Source organism: Megalops cyprinoides, chromosome 6 (assembly GCF_013368585.1).
Source record: "Megalops cyprinoides isolate fMegCyp1 chromosome 6, fMegCyp1.pri, whole genome shotgun sequence".
Taxonomy (NCBI): Eukaryota; Metazoa; Chordata; class Actinopteri; order Elopiformes; family Megalopidae; genus Megalops; species Megalops cyprinoides.
This window is the reverse complement of record NC_050588.1, coordinates 12,945,502-12,963,496: the sequence shown is the minus strand read 5'-3', so window position 1 is coordinate 12,963,496 and position 17,995 is coordinate 12,945,502. Positions and strand designations below refer to the sequence as shown.

The 17,995-nt window shown below is 47.4% G+C and overlaps 1 protein-coding gene and 1 long non-coding RNA gene across 2 annotated transcripts in view; both read left to right on the top strand.

The window, feature by feature from the left end:
* Positions 1-2,939: 2,939 nt before the first annotated feature.
* Positions 2,940-14,620, top strand: LOC118778888. Its single transcript, XR_005005022.1, has 3 exons — positions 2,940-3,071; positions 3,213-3,332; positions 14,562-14,620. It is a non-coding gene; the product is annotated as an uncharacterized LOC118778888 (long non-coding RNA).
* cntn2 (contactin 2) overlaps positions 7,109-17,995 on the top strand; it is a 28,647-nt gene continuing 17,760 nt past the window's right edge. Inside the window, exons 1-4 of the mRNA XM_036530765.1 lie at positions 7,109-7,157; positions 9,549-9,632; positions 14,562-14,675; positions 17,033-17,174. Of these exons, the coding sequence (XP_036386658.1) occupies positions 7,109-7,157; positions 9,549-9,632; positions 14,562-14,675; positions 17,033-17,174 (389 nt within the window). The remainder of the gene's footprint in view (positions 7,158-9,548; positions 9,633-14,561; positions 14,676-17,032; positions 17,175-17,995) is intronic.

Below are 17,995 nucleotides of genomic sequence, written 5' to 3'. Positions count from 1 at the left end.
TCCAGTATTCTTCATTGCTTCGGCATCAGCGGCAGTCAGTTCTGGTCTTGGAAGAATACAGTGCTTGTTGGTTGTTGCTCTGCCTAAGCCCTTAATTGATTGATTAATTGCTTGATGTCATTACATGGATATGAAGTCACCCGGTGTTCCAGATGTAAATCATTTTTGCTAACTGACAGGTCATTCATTACCTGCTAGACTGTGCAGGCCCTTGAGGAGCAGAACGGCTCACCCCCATCCCAAATGGATGCTTTATTTCAAACACAAAAAGCACACACTCTGCACCATCTCATCTCACATAAATACATCACCAACCCATAAATACATCCACTGGGTTGGCATCGTTCCTTGATCTTTCACGTTGGCTCCGGCCTTGTGTGTTTGTAAAACAAACATGGGCAGATTGCGTCCCCCATATGGTACAGAGGGCTCCGGCCCATCTCGGGGACACGGTGACCATTAGGGCGGAGGGGAGGAGAGGGAGAGAGAGCACTGTGGGGACCATTCCTCAGGGTGACAGCGCTGGATGACACGCACGCCCCGAGTCCATGATCTCGGGTTTCGGGAGCTTTTAGACATCATTAGAAATCACAACTATTGATCCCCTTGGCAGCAGATGGGCTTCAATCGGGGAGCCCTGAGCCAAGACGCTGGGTCCCGTGCCTTGGCTAAGGGGTGAAGCCAAAAAAAGACTGGGTCCTGTGAGTCTGAGTGTGGTTGAGTCTGAATTGTGTCTTAAATTCAGAAATTGAACTTACTGTCCCGGTCCTGGGAAGGTCTGGTTCAGGATTTTGGGGAAAAGTGCAGAACCGCACTTCCCTATGACCAGGGTCGGACACCATGCTTCTAAACTGTCGCCTTCCATCCTTGATCCCAACTTTTGGAATGGGGAATCCTATTTCAGTGCCCCAAGTTAACAAAAGAAGGAAAACGGAGAGAGGCACTTGTTTTTTGGAGCATGTTAGGAGGCATCATGGCTCAAGTAACCTCAGTGACAGGTCCTCATCGGGGGCATCAGAGACTATTCATTACAGAAGCAGAGTGGGGAGGCTTGGGAGATATCACATCACCCCTCCAAACACAGACAGGCCCGGAGATGAACAGTTATCCCTCTGTCTGAGCAGAAGCGATTTGCCGAGCCGTTACGTGACGTTAAGGAGCCCAAATGAAAACGAATATGACAGCAGGGAACGACGGCGGCAGGCAATTAGAGTGAGAGGGTCAGGAACCAGCTTCAGGAATCAGGGATCCAGGGGGACCGGGCAGTTCGCAGGGGGGATAGCGGGTGAAAAATGATCCCGGTCTTTTGGCTATGTAAAAAGAGATGGCCAGTAAGGCAAGGCTTGCTTGGGATTTATCAAATAATGTGCTCAGACCCAGATACTCTGAATATTTCATCACAGCGTTTCCCGGTTATCCACTTAATCTTCATTTCCAGTGTGTCTGCGGGGGCACGATCCCAGAGCCGAACCGCAGGAAAGCTTCTCTGCTCTTCACTGTCAGGGAAGTCTCTTGCACGCAGCTTCCTCACCTCTGTCGAAAAACATCCTGGCGTTCCACACACACGCGTGTGCATGTGTGTGTGTGCCCGTATGCCCGGAACATGAAGGCTGGCCGGGCCGCTGGCTGAATACACACCGCGCACTAAATGGACTGAGCCCATTTTCTCGGCCATTTAACAGTGATAAGATCTGTTACCATTTCCTGCCGGCCCGCCGCCCTAACGGACGCATTACCTGGCCACTGTTCCAGTGCATTGCGCAAGATAATGCAGTGTTATGACAATATGACTCTCTATTTGTCGCAAATGTCTGTCATTCTTTTATAAGGGAGCACAGGGACTGTTTATCTGCTTGAATGTCTTTTTGTAAACTATGTATTTGTCAAGTGAGTCTTAGGGAAAATGAATGCATATATATTCATATATACAGTATATTTTATATATATATATATATATATATATATATATACATACATATATATGTGTCAAATATAACTATTTATTTGTGAACAATATGATTTTGCTTTGTGTATGATATTAACATTAAAGTAACCCACAGTATATTTTAGTAACAGTATACATAAAAATGTGCGATATGTAAATTCTTGAATACATTTTTAATCAGGGGTATGAATAAATATAGAAGGCACTATGTGTATGCGTGTGTGTCTGTATGTGTGTGTGTGTGTGCGCAAGTATGTGCATGTGTATGGTTGTATTTATGTATAAAATCCTTTTTAAGTTTGTATGCTTTCATATGTGTGCCTGTTTGTATATTTGCATGTATGTATGTACGTGCGTGATTATGTATGTGTAACAGTATATAACATGCGTAAGTCTCCAGGTGCGTACATTTCTGCAGTTTCTGCTTGCATCTGAGGAATCGGATGTAAGAATTGGATGTAGAAGAAACAGAAATAAGCAAGGGCTCAGAGCACCCCTGAGCCAGATACAGAGACTCCCTCTGATGTGATTGTGTGCATATTGTTGCATGAGAAATTCATTAGTGAGGTGAGTGGGAGATGGAAGGAGGGAGCAGGAGGTGGGTTGGTGGTGTGTGTGTGTGTGTGGGGGGGGGGGGCATTAAACAGCCCCCATTGGAGAAGCGGTGAAATCACCGGAGCACTCAGTCTAATCGGACGGCAAGCACCGGAGCGGCTGGAAACAAAAGGCAGTGGCAGCAGGGCTGCATTGTTTTTCTCTGTTTCATCTGGGAGAGGGGAGTGGAGGACAGAGGGAAAGGAAGGTGAGAGAAGAGGGGGGCGAGTGTTTCTCAGCACGCAGGATGGGGGGCTGGGGGGTGGTTCGGGGGGGGGGGGGGGGTTGCGCAGGGGAGTGAGAGCGAGGGGAAGGAAGAGGAAAGGGGGGTGGATGCTTTGGAGTATGAAAGGAGAGAGAGAGAGAGAGAGAGAGAGACAGAGAGAAAGAGAGAGGCAGAGAAAGAGAGAGAGGCAGTGTGGGCTGTTGTGCTGGGAGGACACATCCTAATGCGACAGGGCTGCAGCTTTGCCAAAGCATCTTGCGTGGAGGGACACAGAGAGAGAGAGAGAGAGAGAGGGAAAGGACGAGGGTGAGTGAGTGAGGGAGGGAGGAACACCGCGGATCTGTCAAGACGACCACGCCGGTTGGGGGACAGAGAGAGAGAGAGAGAGAGAGAAAGAGAGAACCTCGTTATCTGAAAATCCCATGTGGTCCCCCTCTTCTCTTCCAGGACATCTCCAGAGGACAGCACTGCAGTGCCTGCCGCGTACAGCCAGAGACCCCATCCATTCCCCCGTGCATCAGAACCCGACGCCGCGAGGAGGACGCCGGCACTCTGCCACTAATTAAGGTCGGTGAGTGCCGTGATTTGCTGCCGAACTGTCCGTAACGAACACTGCGAGTGGCAGGAGCTGCGCATGCCGTGCGGTGTCGGGAGGTTAGATGGTGGTGGTGGTGCTGGTGGTGGCGGGGGGGGGGGGGGGGGGGGGGCTCTTAAAGTGACATGGTGCGATGTAATGGCTTGTTGTTATTGATTTTTAATGCTATGAGAGGATCCCCTTTTAATGCTTTAGCTGGGCTGTAGCTGCACAGGGATTTTCAATGCAGGGAAGCTGTAAGGACTGTATACAGAGAGACACAGGACACATGCAAACTCCAAAGTTGGGGCTGGATCTGTCCAGAACGCTACACAGCCGATCTGAGGGAGCACCTTCCTGCTCCTCTCAGCTGTTCCATTAACACACACACCTATTGACATATCCTAATGCCCCCTTCGGGGCATCCCCTTCCTTGTATCTACGTCCCCCCGAGGGTAGAGAGAGGGTCGTCGACCCCAAGTGTGGACAGCAGCCAGGCCAGTCAGCTCTGTGGTCAGTGTAGAATGGGTGTCCTTGTCCTCCTGGCGTGAGCAGGACTCCCCGTCACAGGATCACCCAGCACCTGCCTCCGGGCGCTCCCGCTGACTGGGCTGATACAACAGGCGGAGAGAGGCGGGTAGATGGGCAGGCTGCCGCTGCGGGCATACGCACAGGTGCACTGCAGTGCCAGTCGAATGCCAGGGGCTTACTGGAGCCCTCGCTCCCCCTCCTTCTTTTTTCTCTCTCTCAGCTGATGCCTCTAGGTAGATAGGGTACTGTTGGTGTGACACTGGTTCACTTTAGTTGGATGGGTACATTTTCTGAGCTGTTGAGCACGAGCATCTGGTTTATCTCAACAACAGCCATAGTGGTGTGCAACATCAGAGCACAGACTCTGGACAGTGCATTGGCCGTAGTTCATTACTGGCAACAGTCTGACACAAGGAAAGCCTTTTTTGAAAAGCACAGCCGTAATCATTTTGAACCAATGTTTAATCCCAGACTTCAGACACATTAATGGCAACAATCTATTGTCAGCTGGTGTTCAAAGTGCCATTAGCAAGAATGTCAAAGTTGCCATAATGTGCTGTTCCCTGTAATGACAGCCTCTAGGCAGATTCCATCATTCTAAAGGCAGGATGGAGGGATCAGAGGGGTTTGATTCAAAGTGCTTCAGACACTTAACTCAGTCATAAGGAATGAACTTCAGTGTCGCTCTGATGGTTCAGATTTACAGATATGCCGTCGACACAGAGGGAACGCTTTCACGACTCAGAGTGCCGAACGAGACTGACCGCGGCCGAGCTGTTGTGCATCTCCCAGAACAATGTGTCTCTTTGATATGACAAGTTAGCCAGTTTCTTTCCATCACTGCTCTTCTGTGTTTGTCAGTTTCCGTGATTTCCTCCGACTCGTGCACGTCTCAGGCTCGGGCAGGTCTCTTTGTTTGCTCGTGTGCTTCTCTCCCTTATGCCTTCCCATAATTTCACCCCCAGCTGGAGACTTCAGACCCCCCGGAAAGTGAGCCAAATTGGTTCGATATGTATTCGTCCCATTATCCTTGTAAAGGTATTTGCTCCACTACAGTGACTAATACCAGGGGGAAAGAGGGATGTGGTACCCATTAGTAACGAAGATGAGATCATAAAGCACGGTGCTGGGGTGTTTAAATGAACCACGTCTCACGTCAATTCTCCCCCGACTCATCAAACCAGCCACGTTATGTCAGAAACAGGGAGTGGGATCGTGGTGGGAGGAGAGAGACGGGGGCGCTGACCAGGTTAGGGAGGGCAGGGGGCCATGAGTGGATGCACCGCAGCTCTACAAATTAAAACCCAGCGAAGCAGAGGGAGAAGACAGCCGGCAGATTGCTAATCTCACGGCGGGGTGGTAGGACCGGTGTGCGGGCAGTCGGTCAGGGGCTGGACAGTGCAGGTACTAACCAGGGGACACAAAACAGAGATCGTGGGGGTATCGGGGAGGGGGGAGAGGTAAAAACAGCATGCGTCACAGCACCTGCACACAGAACGCAAGGTAGGCTTCAGAGACACACAATAGCAGATGCACCCAGCACGCTGACATGTCTCAAGACATGCTTCATATGGCAGCTGTTCTGCATTGCTGGCAGCATTCTTTTGGACTGCATCAAACTGACAACCCGCACAACTTTCATCACATTATCAGCAGTGGTACTTCTGACTGTCAAATCTTAACCTGTCAACCTGTCACATCTCAAAATTACTGCTACAATATTTTAACATACGCAGCTGTGTGTGAAATGATCCAGCAAGAGACTGGTTAGAAGGTAGCTTTGTCTCTTGCTGCCATGTCTCATTGATGGAAGAGAAGCAGGCTGCATGGGAGCTGGCCATGTGCCACAGTCCAACCACCCAATGAAACTTTAAACAGCCTCTCCCATTTTTAGAGAGCATTTCTATAACCAAGATGAAGTTTGGATGTGACTGTAAAAGCTTTTTCGGGGAGCTATGGTTTATTTTGAGGTTCTGTCTAAAATGCTTCTCTGCAGCATTCCCGCTGGTAAATTTTTATTTGCTTCATTTTGTCAGCTGTGTAGTTATTTAAATACATGAAGAAGCCCCAGGCAGTTTACAGTACCAGAAATTTACAAAAAACGTGTTTTTCTTCCCCTATGGTAAAATAGGTGTCTCCAAAGAATACTTATTTGAAGCGCAGTGATTACAGATTGATAGGAAAGATTCATTTTAAATGCAGAGGAGTTTATTGGGTTGAGCTGCTTTGCCTCAATGAACTTAAATAAATCTTCACTTTCTATCGCATGTCTGTCTAGTTGTGTTTATATGAGTCATTCAAAGGCAGGCGATTTATGCTGCCCTCAGCCTTGCGAATATTTAAACTCCCTCTGTGCCACAGTTTAGAAATCCTTGATATCTCAAGGTAAAAGTAGCAGAGGTTCTTTTTTGATTCTTGTTTTTTCAGCTCCGCAGAGAGAGATAAAGTGATCTCAATTTGCGTTTGCCTACAGATATCCAGCATTTTAATCAGATAATAAATCAGGGCAACCGATAGACTAGAAGCTCCTGGAAGGGAGTAGATGAGGAAAATATGAGATATTTAAAGGCTGGGGTATCAAAAAGGCTAACTGTCTCCATGCCCCTCCCGCAAAATAATCAATACTTGTAAATGTTGAGACACATACATTTTCCATCTTTGCAAAAAAGCATGGTAGTAGATCACTGATGGTGATTAAAACTTCCGTGAAAGTCTAAAATGTAGACAATTTTGAATAAACTCAGCATTGTTAAAGCCAATGTAAAAGCTCCCACAGAAAGCTAGGCCACAGCATCATGGTACTAGCTCCAAGCCTCCCTGCTCCAAAAGAACACCATATATTTTGTATTTTGGCAGCAGTTTCTGGCTGAGATCTGTAACCACATGCCGGGTCCTTAATAACGCACACAGGGAGAATATGAGCGATGTCTGCTGTTGCATCTTTTTGGTTGCCTCTAGCATCTTGTAGCATCCTCACCCCTTCCCTCAGTTTTTAACACACCCACATACACACACCATATAGAGCAGTTCTGGGAAATGGGTAGCGGTTTTGGCCAGGGACAGCCCTGGAGCTGAGGTCACAGCTATCTGTGTAGTGTAGCAGTTGGAAAGCCTCCCTCCCCCAGCCAGCCTTATTGATTTCTCTTTCCTCTCTGCACCTCTCCTCCCCGGCCCTGAGACTGTGTTTGTGTGCGGATTGGACAGGAGGTGAGAGACAGGGACAATATTGTGAGGCGGGATGCCCCCGGAGATCCCAGCTGCTCCTCTCCCAGAGTCACGAGGCCAGGGTAGCGTCTCAGGAGAGGTGGACGCCTCAAAGGGGAGGCAGGTGCAAGCCTGTCACAGACACGCTTCGGGTTTAGCACCTTCTGGTGCACCACTGTGCCAGAGAGATGCCAGAGAGTGTTTGCTTTTTCTTTACAAAATGGCTCCAAGACAACATTCTCTCCCGTCAGAACTCAAACTATTTTGTATACCCTGGTTTATGTTCACATTTGTGTCACTGCTTTGCCTTTCAGTCTTTCAGTTTGGATTTTGGTTTGGTTTACAAGAACTCAGGGAATTCTCCTATAGATGGTTTGATCCTGTGCATCGGAGTAGTTATTTCTGGTTCAAATGGACTTGTGTGGACAGCTGTGGTCAACATCATCCCTGGTGGTGAAGCTAATTTCAGACAAAGATCTCAGATAAAGTTATCTGAGATCTTTTAAGTCTTTTAATGAATTAAAAAGACTGTGAATGGTGTGCAATTTAGGCATTATACATATCTTTTGACAAGTCTAACATTGCTTTCTTTGCCTGTATTTGACCTTCCTTGTGGAAATTCAAATAATCGGCCTAATTTATATGTCTTATGGTGTGGTATGTGAGCAAAAGTGCAGATGGCTAATGATTAATAAAACCGGTTAAAACGGGCCTCACAGCCCAAAAACAATGGCATCTGGAGGTCAAAAGGGGAGCAGTCGGACCCCTTGATGCCAGAGCACTCCCCACATGAGCCTGAGCCTGCTGCATGTTGTCCTGCACCCAGAGCAGAATAACAGAGGAGCTGTGTCCGAAAGAAGAGGTGGAGAGAGCTATCAATAATGTGAAGTGCGCATCAGTAAATAGGCCTCTATTTAACTCTGGCAGGGGGGTCGGAACCCCCCGGATACAGAGCCCTCCATTGTTTCCCAGAATGCATCAGACACAGATGCTCCCTCTGTCCCTCAGATCTGCCCCTGCTCTCCCGAGCGAATCACGCCATGCACTCCCAGCTTTGGTCCACACCCAGCGCTCTGCGCTATGACAGATTGCATTAAAGGCAATGTGATAACCGATGGAGAGATGGGCAGTGTGCCTTATACTGGCTTCCCTCCAATTATGACCAAGGCTAGTCAGACATGTCTTAATATAGCCACAGATATGCATATAGCTGTCACAGCAACTTTTTCCAGTGGAATGTGTCAAAACACCCAAGTTGCAGAACTGAAACACATAATTAAAAAGGATGCCTTCCTCTCAACATGTCTGCTGGGGAAGCCCAACAGCTTTCATTGCATTTCGCTTCATAAAACAGTTGCTTGTTGATAGTTACTAAAAATGGTGTGACATCATATAATTTTCATTTTGCTTAATGAATGAAGCATGAAAGCTCAGGCCAAAGTCAAACAATGTGATAATAAGGAGTCTTGAGCAGCGTCACACTTCTATCCAGTCCAAATCCAAATGTGTAGTCTTGCCATCACAGAGGTCAGCCTGAAAGACAAATGGCTCCCTTTTCGAAAGGACAAAAGCGTGCAATCACCTTCCATCGAGATCTGAGGCTTTTAAGTCAATAGGCAATCGCATTTTGCTCTGGCAAACAGGGCTGCAAGCTATCAGTGACATTGCCTTGCAAGCTTTCCAACCTGGAATTTTCCCAGAAGCTCCCTCTGCACTCACATATGCTTAAAAAGGCATGAGCGCAGATGTTGGAAATGTGCAACATCAACCAGATGAATCTCCCTCCAATCACACGCACCATCTGCACCATGCGCTGTGTGCTAACACGTTTGCGCTTACATGTCAGCACAGTGTCAGCACAGTGAGAGCCTGCCACATGTGGCACTCCTGGTGATGTCGCAGTGGTTTCATTTGAAGTGGTACATGTGTGCACACGTATGCTCTTTATTCAAACATGCAGGCACGCACATGCGAACGTGAACATGCACACAAAGCCATATGTCAACATCCACACGCACACCCAAGTGCGAGGATGCACAGACACACACTACCATCAAACATGCATGCCCATTCAGGCGCATATACACGATGCCCACAGCCCACACACATATACACCTGAAGGCATGCATGCACATGCAAACACAAACATACCTGTAAGCATGTATACGCACACATAGAGTATACGCTCATGCACACATTTGCGCACATACACACATGTATGGGCCCACATGCTGTCCACACACACACACACGCACACACACACACACACACACACACACATGCACACACGCGCACACACACAGACCACTTTATCTGCCGCAGAGCCACTCCAGCGGATTGGTTACCGTTTGCTGCAGCAGAGGAAGAATCCAGCCCTCGACTCTGACTCCTGTCTCCCCTTTCTTTCTCACTCTGCCAGCCGAGCCGTCCCAATTTTTAATACGCTCAGCGTTTTCCGCTCCTCTCTCTCCCAGGTCTCCCTCATCCTAAAACCACCAGCTGGGGCCAGGAGGCATCCACACCAGCCAGCTGCCCGAGACTCACCGAGGGCTTCGCAAGTGCAATCAACTCCTGCAGTCTTCTTATAAGCGCAACTGCGGGACGCAGGCCTTGCTCTCACAGTGTGGGACATGGCCTTGTAGCAATTATAGCGGCACGGCTGCAGGGAGTGAGAAGTTATTGTTTGGGCCGAGAGAGGATTACAGAGGGGAAAAGCTGAGCTTCTGAGAAATTTCACAAAAATGATATCTCCCAGAACAAGAGCTCTCAGCTTAACTAGAGTGCACTGCATCCAAATAGCATACACAACATGGATTGACTCATTCTAGATGTCAAGGCTCCCACAGGTGGCGTTGTGCATTGTGAAAGGAATGGCGAGGCTTTGTGCCACCAGCCCTGCATATTGAATTAGAGCCAACGGTACGTATTTGAATCGACAGCTCCGGCATATTTTAAGATCCAAGATTACAGCACTAAAAGCTGTGTGCCCACACACCGGAGCCTTTCATTTCCTTAACAGCCGCGCGGTGATCATTTGCCTTTTAAGAGCAGTGCACTCGCGCTCACTCAGGCCTGGCAAAGAATAATCTGAGGCACTTTTAACATTTAATCTGGTCACCGCCGCTTGGGCGAGCGCGAGAGGAGTGAAATATTGAAGAGCATTTTTCGGTAAATAATGCATCAGCGGTGCACGCGGTCACTCCTCCCGTATGTGAGCTCAGCGGGTCCTGTCGAGGGGGTGACGGCAGACGGGTCCTTTGTGTTGGTCAGCGGCAGGGGGTGCCAGGGTCAGAGATGACACCAAACGCCCCGTGTTCCTGCTGTCATTCTGAATTGTGATGTCAACGTGGGGGGGGGGGTGGGGCAGCTGGATGCAGACTGAGAGAGAAAGAGAGAGAGAGAGAGGGAGAGAGAAACAGAGAATGAGAGAAAGGAACTGATCTGATTGCAAAAACTGTGACCGCATGCTTTGCAAACTCAGTGTGGAATTGCTGTGTTTAAATTTAACCCAAGCCACTGCTTTGCTCTGACGTACAGCCCGAAGTGTGGTCATTTCAATTTGGACATCATGCCGTTTGGCATTCTTCCTGCACCCCATGCTCACGCTGACTGAATTCGATTTAAGAGCTCTCTCTTCCGCAGACCCGGCCTCAAAAGTAATGCCGTGGCATTCGCATTGGACAGCCGTGGCATATTGTGAATGTGGCATTCTGTTCCCCTTGAAGGGACTAGCAAGGACAGCCTTATTTTTAGATCCGGGTGGAAACAGGAAATCGGATCCTCTCGCAGATGGACAAAGGGACTCATTCAGTGTCTCACCGCGCTATCGGGAGTGGCTGACCTATTAACCCATGCCTAACAGGGCCCATAAAATGAAAGTGCTGACCCACAGAAGTTGAGGAAACCGGGCCGCCTCCAGCGCCTCTGTGATTCCCCCTCAGCTTCTCTGCCCCAGCCATCATCACTACATTGTCAGGGAGAGACAGTGGAGCTCTTTATCCACTGTGAGTGACAGCTACACAGAGCCACCGGGGCACTGAATCTAATCTAAAACACAGAGCTGACCACATGTAGAAGCAGGCAGCAGGTGCTTCAAACATTTGCCTCCCTGGTTTTATGTCCTAAGGTGGAAAACCCCAGCTTCAGAAAGTAAAAATTCTGCCACGTATTTGTTCCACCCGTGCACTACACCAGCTGAATTTAATTAGCACAACTCTTCAGCCAGGTAGAGGAGCTAATTAGTGAAATCACCTTGTTTAGTGAATGGCTAGAACAAATACATGGTAGGACTTTTACTTTCTGAAGCCGGGGTTTTCCACCTCTGGTGGTCACAACCTGAATTTTAACTATTACTTTTATCTCCAATTTACGACTGCATCCAAGCCATAAGAGTTGGAGCTTGACAAGTGGGAATAATTTCTGGTTCTTCTCTCTGTGATTAATTATGCCTTCGTTTATTCACCATTTGACTATTGGAGTTCTCCTCTCTCTTAAACAGAGTAGATTTTGTGGAACAATATAGATAGGAAATGCATTGCCATTCAGCTATATGGGGTGATTGGGAGGCCAGATTAGACTGAAAGAGCCAGTTTTACCAGCACACCATGCTTAACACTCCTATTGCTGTTGTCTTTCTCCAATGCCTGTAAAGTTTATTGTCAAAGAGTAGCTAGGAGAGGGCTTCAGAAAGCAAAGATTTTAACAATCTGTGCTGATTACTTTAAGGTCTTGGGCAAGCAGTTTCACTTGTCTGATAGCTCACAATTTTATTTACTTGCATCTCCTACAGGTGCAAATGTATCGAAATACCCACATAATGCCCTCATTGCCTTGCATGCTACTTGCCATTTATTTCATAACAATGAGAAACACAGCAGTAACAACTGCCTCTCTGCAAATACAGGTCTGGCATCAAACCAGTGCAAGACAAAGAGTCAAGTTCTAACCCCTTCTTCTAATCTTAGTGAGGGGGGATTTATTTAAAATCAAGTCTCAAACCACAAAGCACCAATCTGGTTTGTGCTAGGAACTGATTTAAAAAAGCTCTTCTCTGTTGAGTGGAGTGAATGGAAATTTTAGGGCGGCAAAATACTCATCACAGGCTCAACAAAATGACTGTCTAGACTGATGGTATGGTTTCAAGGTGGTGCATGCCCACACAGACCTAATCCTTCTGACAGCTAGCTCCTTTGGGCAGCACAGATCCCCTCTGGCAGAGTTACAGGGCATCCAATGGGTTGGTCTCAGGGGTGCGGGGCCAGGGGTATCTTGGCTTCTCTAATATTCCTTAAATAAATAAGTGTTTTGTGTCTCCTGCTCACGTCCCGCTCGTCGCCCTGGGTCTGTCCCGAACAGCCCACCTGCTGGGAGGAGACTCCATTTAGGGAGGGGCATCCTGCCAGCAGATGTCTGGGAAAAGCTAAAAGCACCACTGCCTGGGGCAGTCATTAGGCCTTCACTTGGGTGTGAGAGTGTGGCTTTGTAAGTGTGACCGTGTGTCTGTGCCTGCGCCTGTGTGTGCACACTGCTGTACACACTATGTGTGTGTGTGTGTGTATGTGTGTGTGTGTGTGTGTGTGTGTGTGTGTGTGTCCGCGAGCGCGCATGTGTATAGAGGAGGGCCATTAAATTCCTGTATGAAGGATACTAAATGCATGACCTAGACCACACACAGAGAGGCCTCTGCATCCAAAGTTCCTTTCCTAAGCCACTCACTTATACAGAGAGGCACTCTTCTTCACAGACTCACACACGACTCATGTCCTTTCCCAGAACCTGTTCTCACCAAAACCTCTGCCCATGGCATTAGTATGGCATCTTATAAACCCATTCAAGTCAGTTCAGGAGTCAATCGTCCAGGTGGTTAAAGTGCACTGCTGCCCATGAAGCATTACAATAACACTATGATATCAGAGATTGCATGCTTCCAGAGAAAACAACAAACCTAAAGGGACCTTAAAACACAAGGCAGCAATCAGCCATCAATGCCAGTCTCATGTAGGTGCAACTGACAAATCTCCTTGCCGCTCTTCACTGTTAGCAATATAAGACCAGGAAAGTAATAGCTCTGACCATCTGAGTTACAGGAGTTAGTTGCATTCCCGAATAATGCAGGTGTTGCAATTGTCATGTATTTCAGAGACTGAATAATTGCTTCAGACCTGGGCTGGGGGGGTATGTTGTTAGGAAACACACTCCCTGACAAGTGGTTGTAAAATGGGAGTTGCAATTAGTAAATCACTGCAGGAGGAGGCATGTATTAGGATTGGGGGGGATGTTGCCTTTGAACATTCCTCCCCAATGGGGGTGGCATGATAAAATTAAGACATGAGAGACAGGCTTGGCACCAGGAGAAAATATAGAGGGGTGCAATTGCAATCCATGGGGGTGCACAAAAAGTCATAAATACTATGTAGACATCTGGATATAAGGAGACAACTAGGGGTCTGTCTGGGGGTGCAATGCACACCTAAGCACCCCCATAGCACTGGGCCTGATGAGAGACATGATTTCATCCTGAAATGGAGCAGTGCACCCTGCCTTTGGATCCCCTGGTCAAAACCTAATATGATCCTGTTAAAAAGTCTGTTCCACTCTATTCCGGTGTCTTAATAAGTCATGCATCAATAGGTGACAGCTCCCAGGAAAGGGAGCAGGGAGCCTGGTAAAGCAGTTTACATGACGGCACTGCTCTGGGAACTGTGTGCCGGGGTAGCTTGCTCCTCTGCCCGAATCCCAATTCCGGAGAGGCTACAAGTCCCTGGGCTGTCATGACGGCCGGAGAGGCTGTTGCAAATCGCTTCCTGCTGAAATTTTAATGGATGCGGTTGGGGAGAGGAGCCAGCAGGAAGTGTTGAGCCAGCGCTCCGGCGCCGGCGGAGAGCTGACAGCCGTTTAGAAAGGGAAACGCAGGGTTTCCGCTGCTGGCCTTGCATCGTTAGTGCTTATTTACCCTCATACCTCCCGACAAAGTCCTGCCAACAAACACCTGTCAGCATCTCCCCCAAGAAATAAGAGTGCAGTTAAATGCCGGACCTGCTGTGAATCTCAAACCTCCCCCAGGGCTGTGGCTGTGTGCACAGAACAACGCTCTACTGAAACTTGAACTTAGGCAATAGTCAGAACTTTGAACTTTGAACTCCATATTTACATTTATTCATTTAGCAGACACTTTTATCCAAAGCGACTTACATAGGTTACAGTTGTTTTACAATGTTATCCATTTATACAGCTGGATATTTACTGAGGCAATTGTGGGTTAAGTACCTTGCCCAAGGGTACAGCAGCAGCGGCCCAGCGGGGATCAAACCTGCAACCTTTCGGTTATGAGTCCTGCTCCTTAACCACTATGCTACACTGCCGCCCATATGAGTTACTTGTGCTCCAGCTAATTTCAGCACCATGGATAGGTACAGGGGCACAGCTGCAATGCAATGGACAGATGGCAAGCTGACAGTGGGTTAAATCTGGCTTCCTCTGCGTTTCAGGTAGGATTCTCGAGGACAGGCCCATTCCAGCGGTGGGGTGTGGTTTTGGAGTGAGGATGGCGCGTCTGGCGTGTCTGCTGTGGCTCAGCTCTCTGTGTCTGAGCTGCTCTGTTGGTAAGTTATTATCCCCTGTCAGTCCTCTGTCACTACCTCATCCCATCACCAATTTTAGGAGTTATTTCTTTGTGCATATGCACCACCACCTCCCCATTATATCACCCCCCCCCCACCACACCCCCCCCCCCCCCCCCCCCATTTTGACAGCTCCCTCCGTCTGTTTTGTCTCGCCCCACATCCGATTAAATAAAAATGCAAGACGTCACTCTGATGGTTCGGAATGCGTCTGGCATCTGAGGGCAAGGGGGGTGGGGGTCCGGACAAGAATATTAAAAATGCATGTTGTTATTTTAGATCAGCAGGCGGAAGAGATTCGATTTTCTGGAGAATTTTTTTTTTTCCTGTTAAAATAATTCAGAGATCTCATAAAAGATGGATGGAAAAGTAGCAAAGCCTATGTTTCAATTATCTCGGCCCCAGCCTAGTCACGCGTGCTCTCACGCATGCTTGTACACTGCTCCTTTCATCTCAGCACCTGACAATGAACGATAACACTGTGTTTCGAGATATGAATTCACGTCTGGAGAACTTGGTGTTTCAAGTGATGCTAGCAGGATTTCACAACAGACATAACTGTACAGCTAATATGCTTACATTTGCGTCAGGGCTGAACATGTCTCTAATCTGAAATAGTGATAATGATTGAATTGAAAACTAGTGTCTGTCCCAGTTACATCAAAGAACCATTTATCTGTGTTCAGCCACCACCCTCTTAAACACCCATAGCCAACATGGGTGTCATAGGGCACAGGCTTGGGACACACACCAGACAGGACAGCAGGCTATCAAAGAGCACACTGGCATCACATCACATGGCATGAATCTTTCAGAGATACCTTTGGATTTTGAGTGGGCAGCAGAACACACACTGAAACAAATATGGTGGTGGACTTGAACCCCAGACCTGTATGAGAATAGTGAAGCCTATTACCCTCTGCCCTATTGCTCTACCCTGCTACCTTATTAAATATTATTATTACTTTCCGAAATAGAGGCTCTGATGAATGCACATTCGACAAAAATCCCTGCCGAAGAAACAGAGTCCTTGCAAAGGCTGCTACACATAAAAAAGCAAGGATTTGCATTCAGGGCCAGAGATGTATCTGGAAAGACTTTTTCTGCTCAGGGCCAGAATCCCATTAGGAGCAGCAGTAAACATATCTACATGCCATTGTGTAATCCCTGCCTCAGAGAGACCTTGAGAGTGAGGCACCTGATTAGTGATTCCTCTTTCCTCTGCCTGTGTCTTGATGTCCCAGATTCAAAAGGACCACCACCCCCCCACCCCCCCCACCCGTCCTGTATTCCCCTTCCCCTTGCACGCAAACACACAGAAATAAACCCAGCATTGCTGTCCCATGTGTTTACTCTGCGGCTCTGACTCAATTCACAGCGAAACGCCTCAATTCTCTGTGCACCAGGAGAATATCTGTCCACTAATACCTCCTGCTCCTCTGTTCCTCGTGTCACATTTGTTACAGCAAATACAATTAACAATAACAACATTCACCCTGGCAGGGTAGGTCCTAGTGGAATCAGGTCCCACTGTTGGTGCAGGTCCATTTTTTCCGCTGCAATGTGTGAGTGAATACAGGTATTTGTTGTAGCCTTCCTGGTTTAATACAGGAATCATATGAAGTTACGGAGATACACACAAAATGTTTTTCAGCCAGTGCTGTCACTGTGTTATTGAGTCATTTTGATTGAAGTGTGTTATTTGCAATAACAGATATTGTTCCATTCAATAACTGGTGTGTCTGAACAGTTCCAGTGGGCTTTGCAGAACCTATTTAAATTCAGTACTAGTCTAAACTGGCTGATACGGCTTTCAGTTTTATGATGTTACGGGATGTAACTTTTGATTGATACTTACTCAGAGACAGACACATAACTGCGCACTGTTCAGTGTGTGCAATTTTTCAAGGAACGAATTTCACGCATAACTTACAACAAAGCCATTGGCTCCAATAAATGGGACTGCATATGATAAGCAGGTCCATGTGAAATAACGTAGCTGAAGGGACGGCTTTGTCTCTGGGTCAGGTGCCTGACATTTACCACCCGCTGCGTTAGGTAGTCAACCGGAGACGTGCATCAGTGTGACCTTTAGTTGGTGCTGGGGCGGTGTTCGGGAGTTTCATCTCCAGACGAGGACGCAGCGCTTGTCTTCACGAGAGCAGCAGTTCTGAGACAGGGGCGAAGAGCAGCAAGTCTCCTCAGCAGACAGACACAAAGCGTGGGAAACTTGATGCTGACGTCAGTGGGCCAGGCTGCATGGCTACAGCAGCGAATATCGATCGGTGAGGCGGCTGTGGTCTTGAGATGTTTTTGAGCTGACTGGCTCCCCGCTGCAGGTGGAGAAGTGTGCGTGTCAGGCCATGACAGCGGGCCTGTGTTCGAGGAGCAGCCCTCCAGCGTGGTCTTCCCCGAGGGCCTTACAGAGGAGAAGGTCACCTTAGCCTGTCAGGCCAGAGCCAGCCCTGCTGCCACGTACAGGTAATGTACTGAATTCAAACTCATATGGGTAACATTTAAATACAGATGTACATGCATGCATACATGTAAACACACTGTTGATATATTACCACTGGTTGTTCCCAGGGCAACTATATGGTAATTGATTTCTTCACCAAGACATCATCTAGTTGCTAATAAGACAACCCACCTGTATCTCGGATATGTAATGTTTGAATTTTACATTATGCAACATCTATAATGTGTTTTTTGTTTGTTTGTTTAAGTGGAACAGCTGTAATAAATCACCATGCTCAAGAGCACAACAGTAGTGTTTTACCTGGGATTCAAACCCATGACAATTAAATAGTAGCCATTAGAGTACATGCCACCTCATGATAAATTAACTTGACACTTCTTAAAACCAACCATCAGATTTTTTGCTATGCTATCGATTGATAGCATCCCAATGTGCTTTTTGTAAACATCATATGCAGGTGTGTTAATGGAGGAAAAAAAAACATTAAAAACCACAACTTTTCTCCATTTGCGTGTCATTAACGGGATTCATAAAACAAAATACCATCTGCTCTTCTGTGGTGGTGGGTACATCAAAAAGTTGAGGTAGTAGGAAGTCAAGACAACATTTCTTATAATCTTTGTAACAAAATATTACCATGTATTTTTATTGTAGTTTTGCTAAATAATTGGCAATTTCCAATGCGCATATAGCTGTTCTCCTCTAGCCTTTAAAGTGAATGAGTCAGTCATGTAAATCAAGTTATGTCTCACATTTTTCCATTTCAAAGGTAGGGAGAGTAAACCAAAATATTTAGTTTCTCAGATCAGAAGAGGCATTGCTA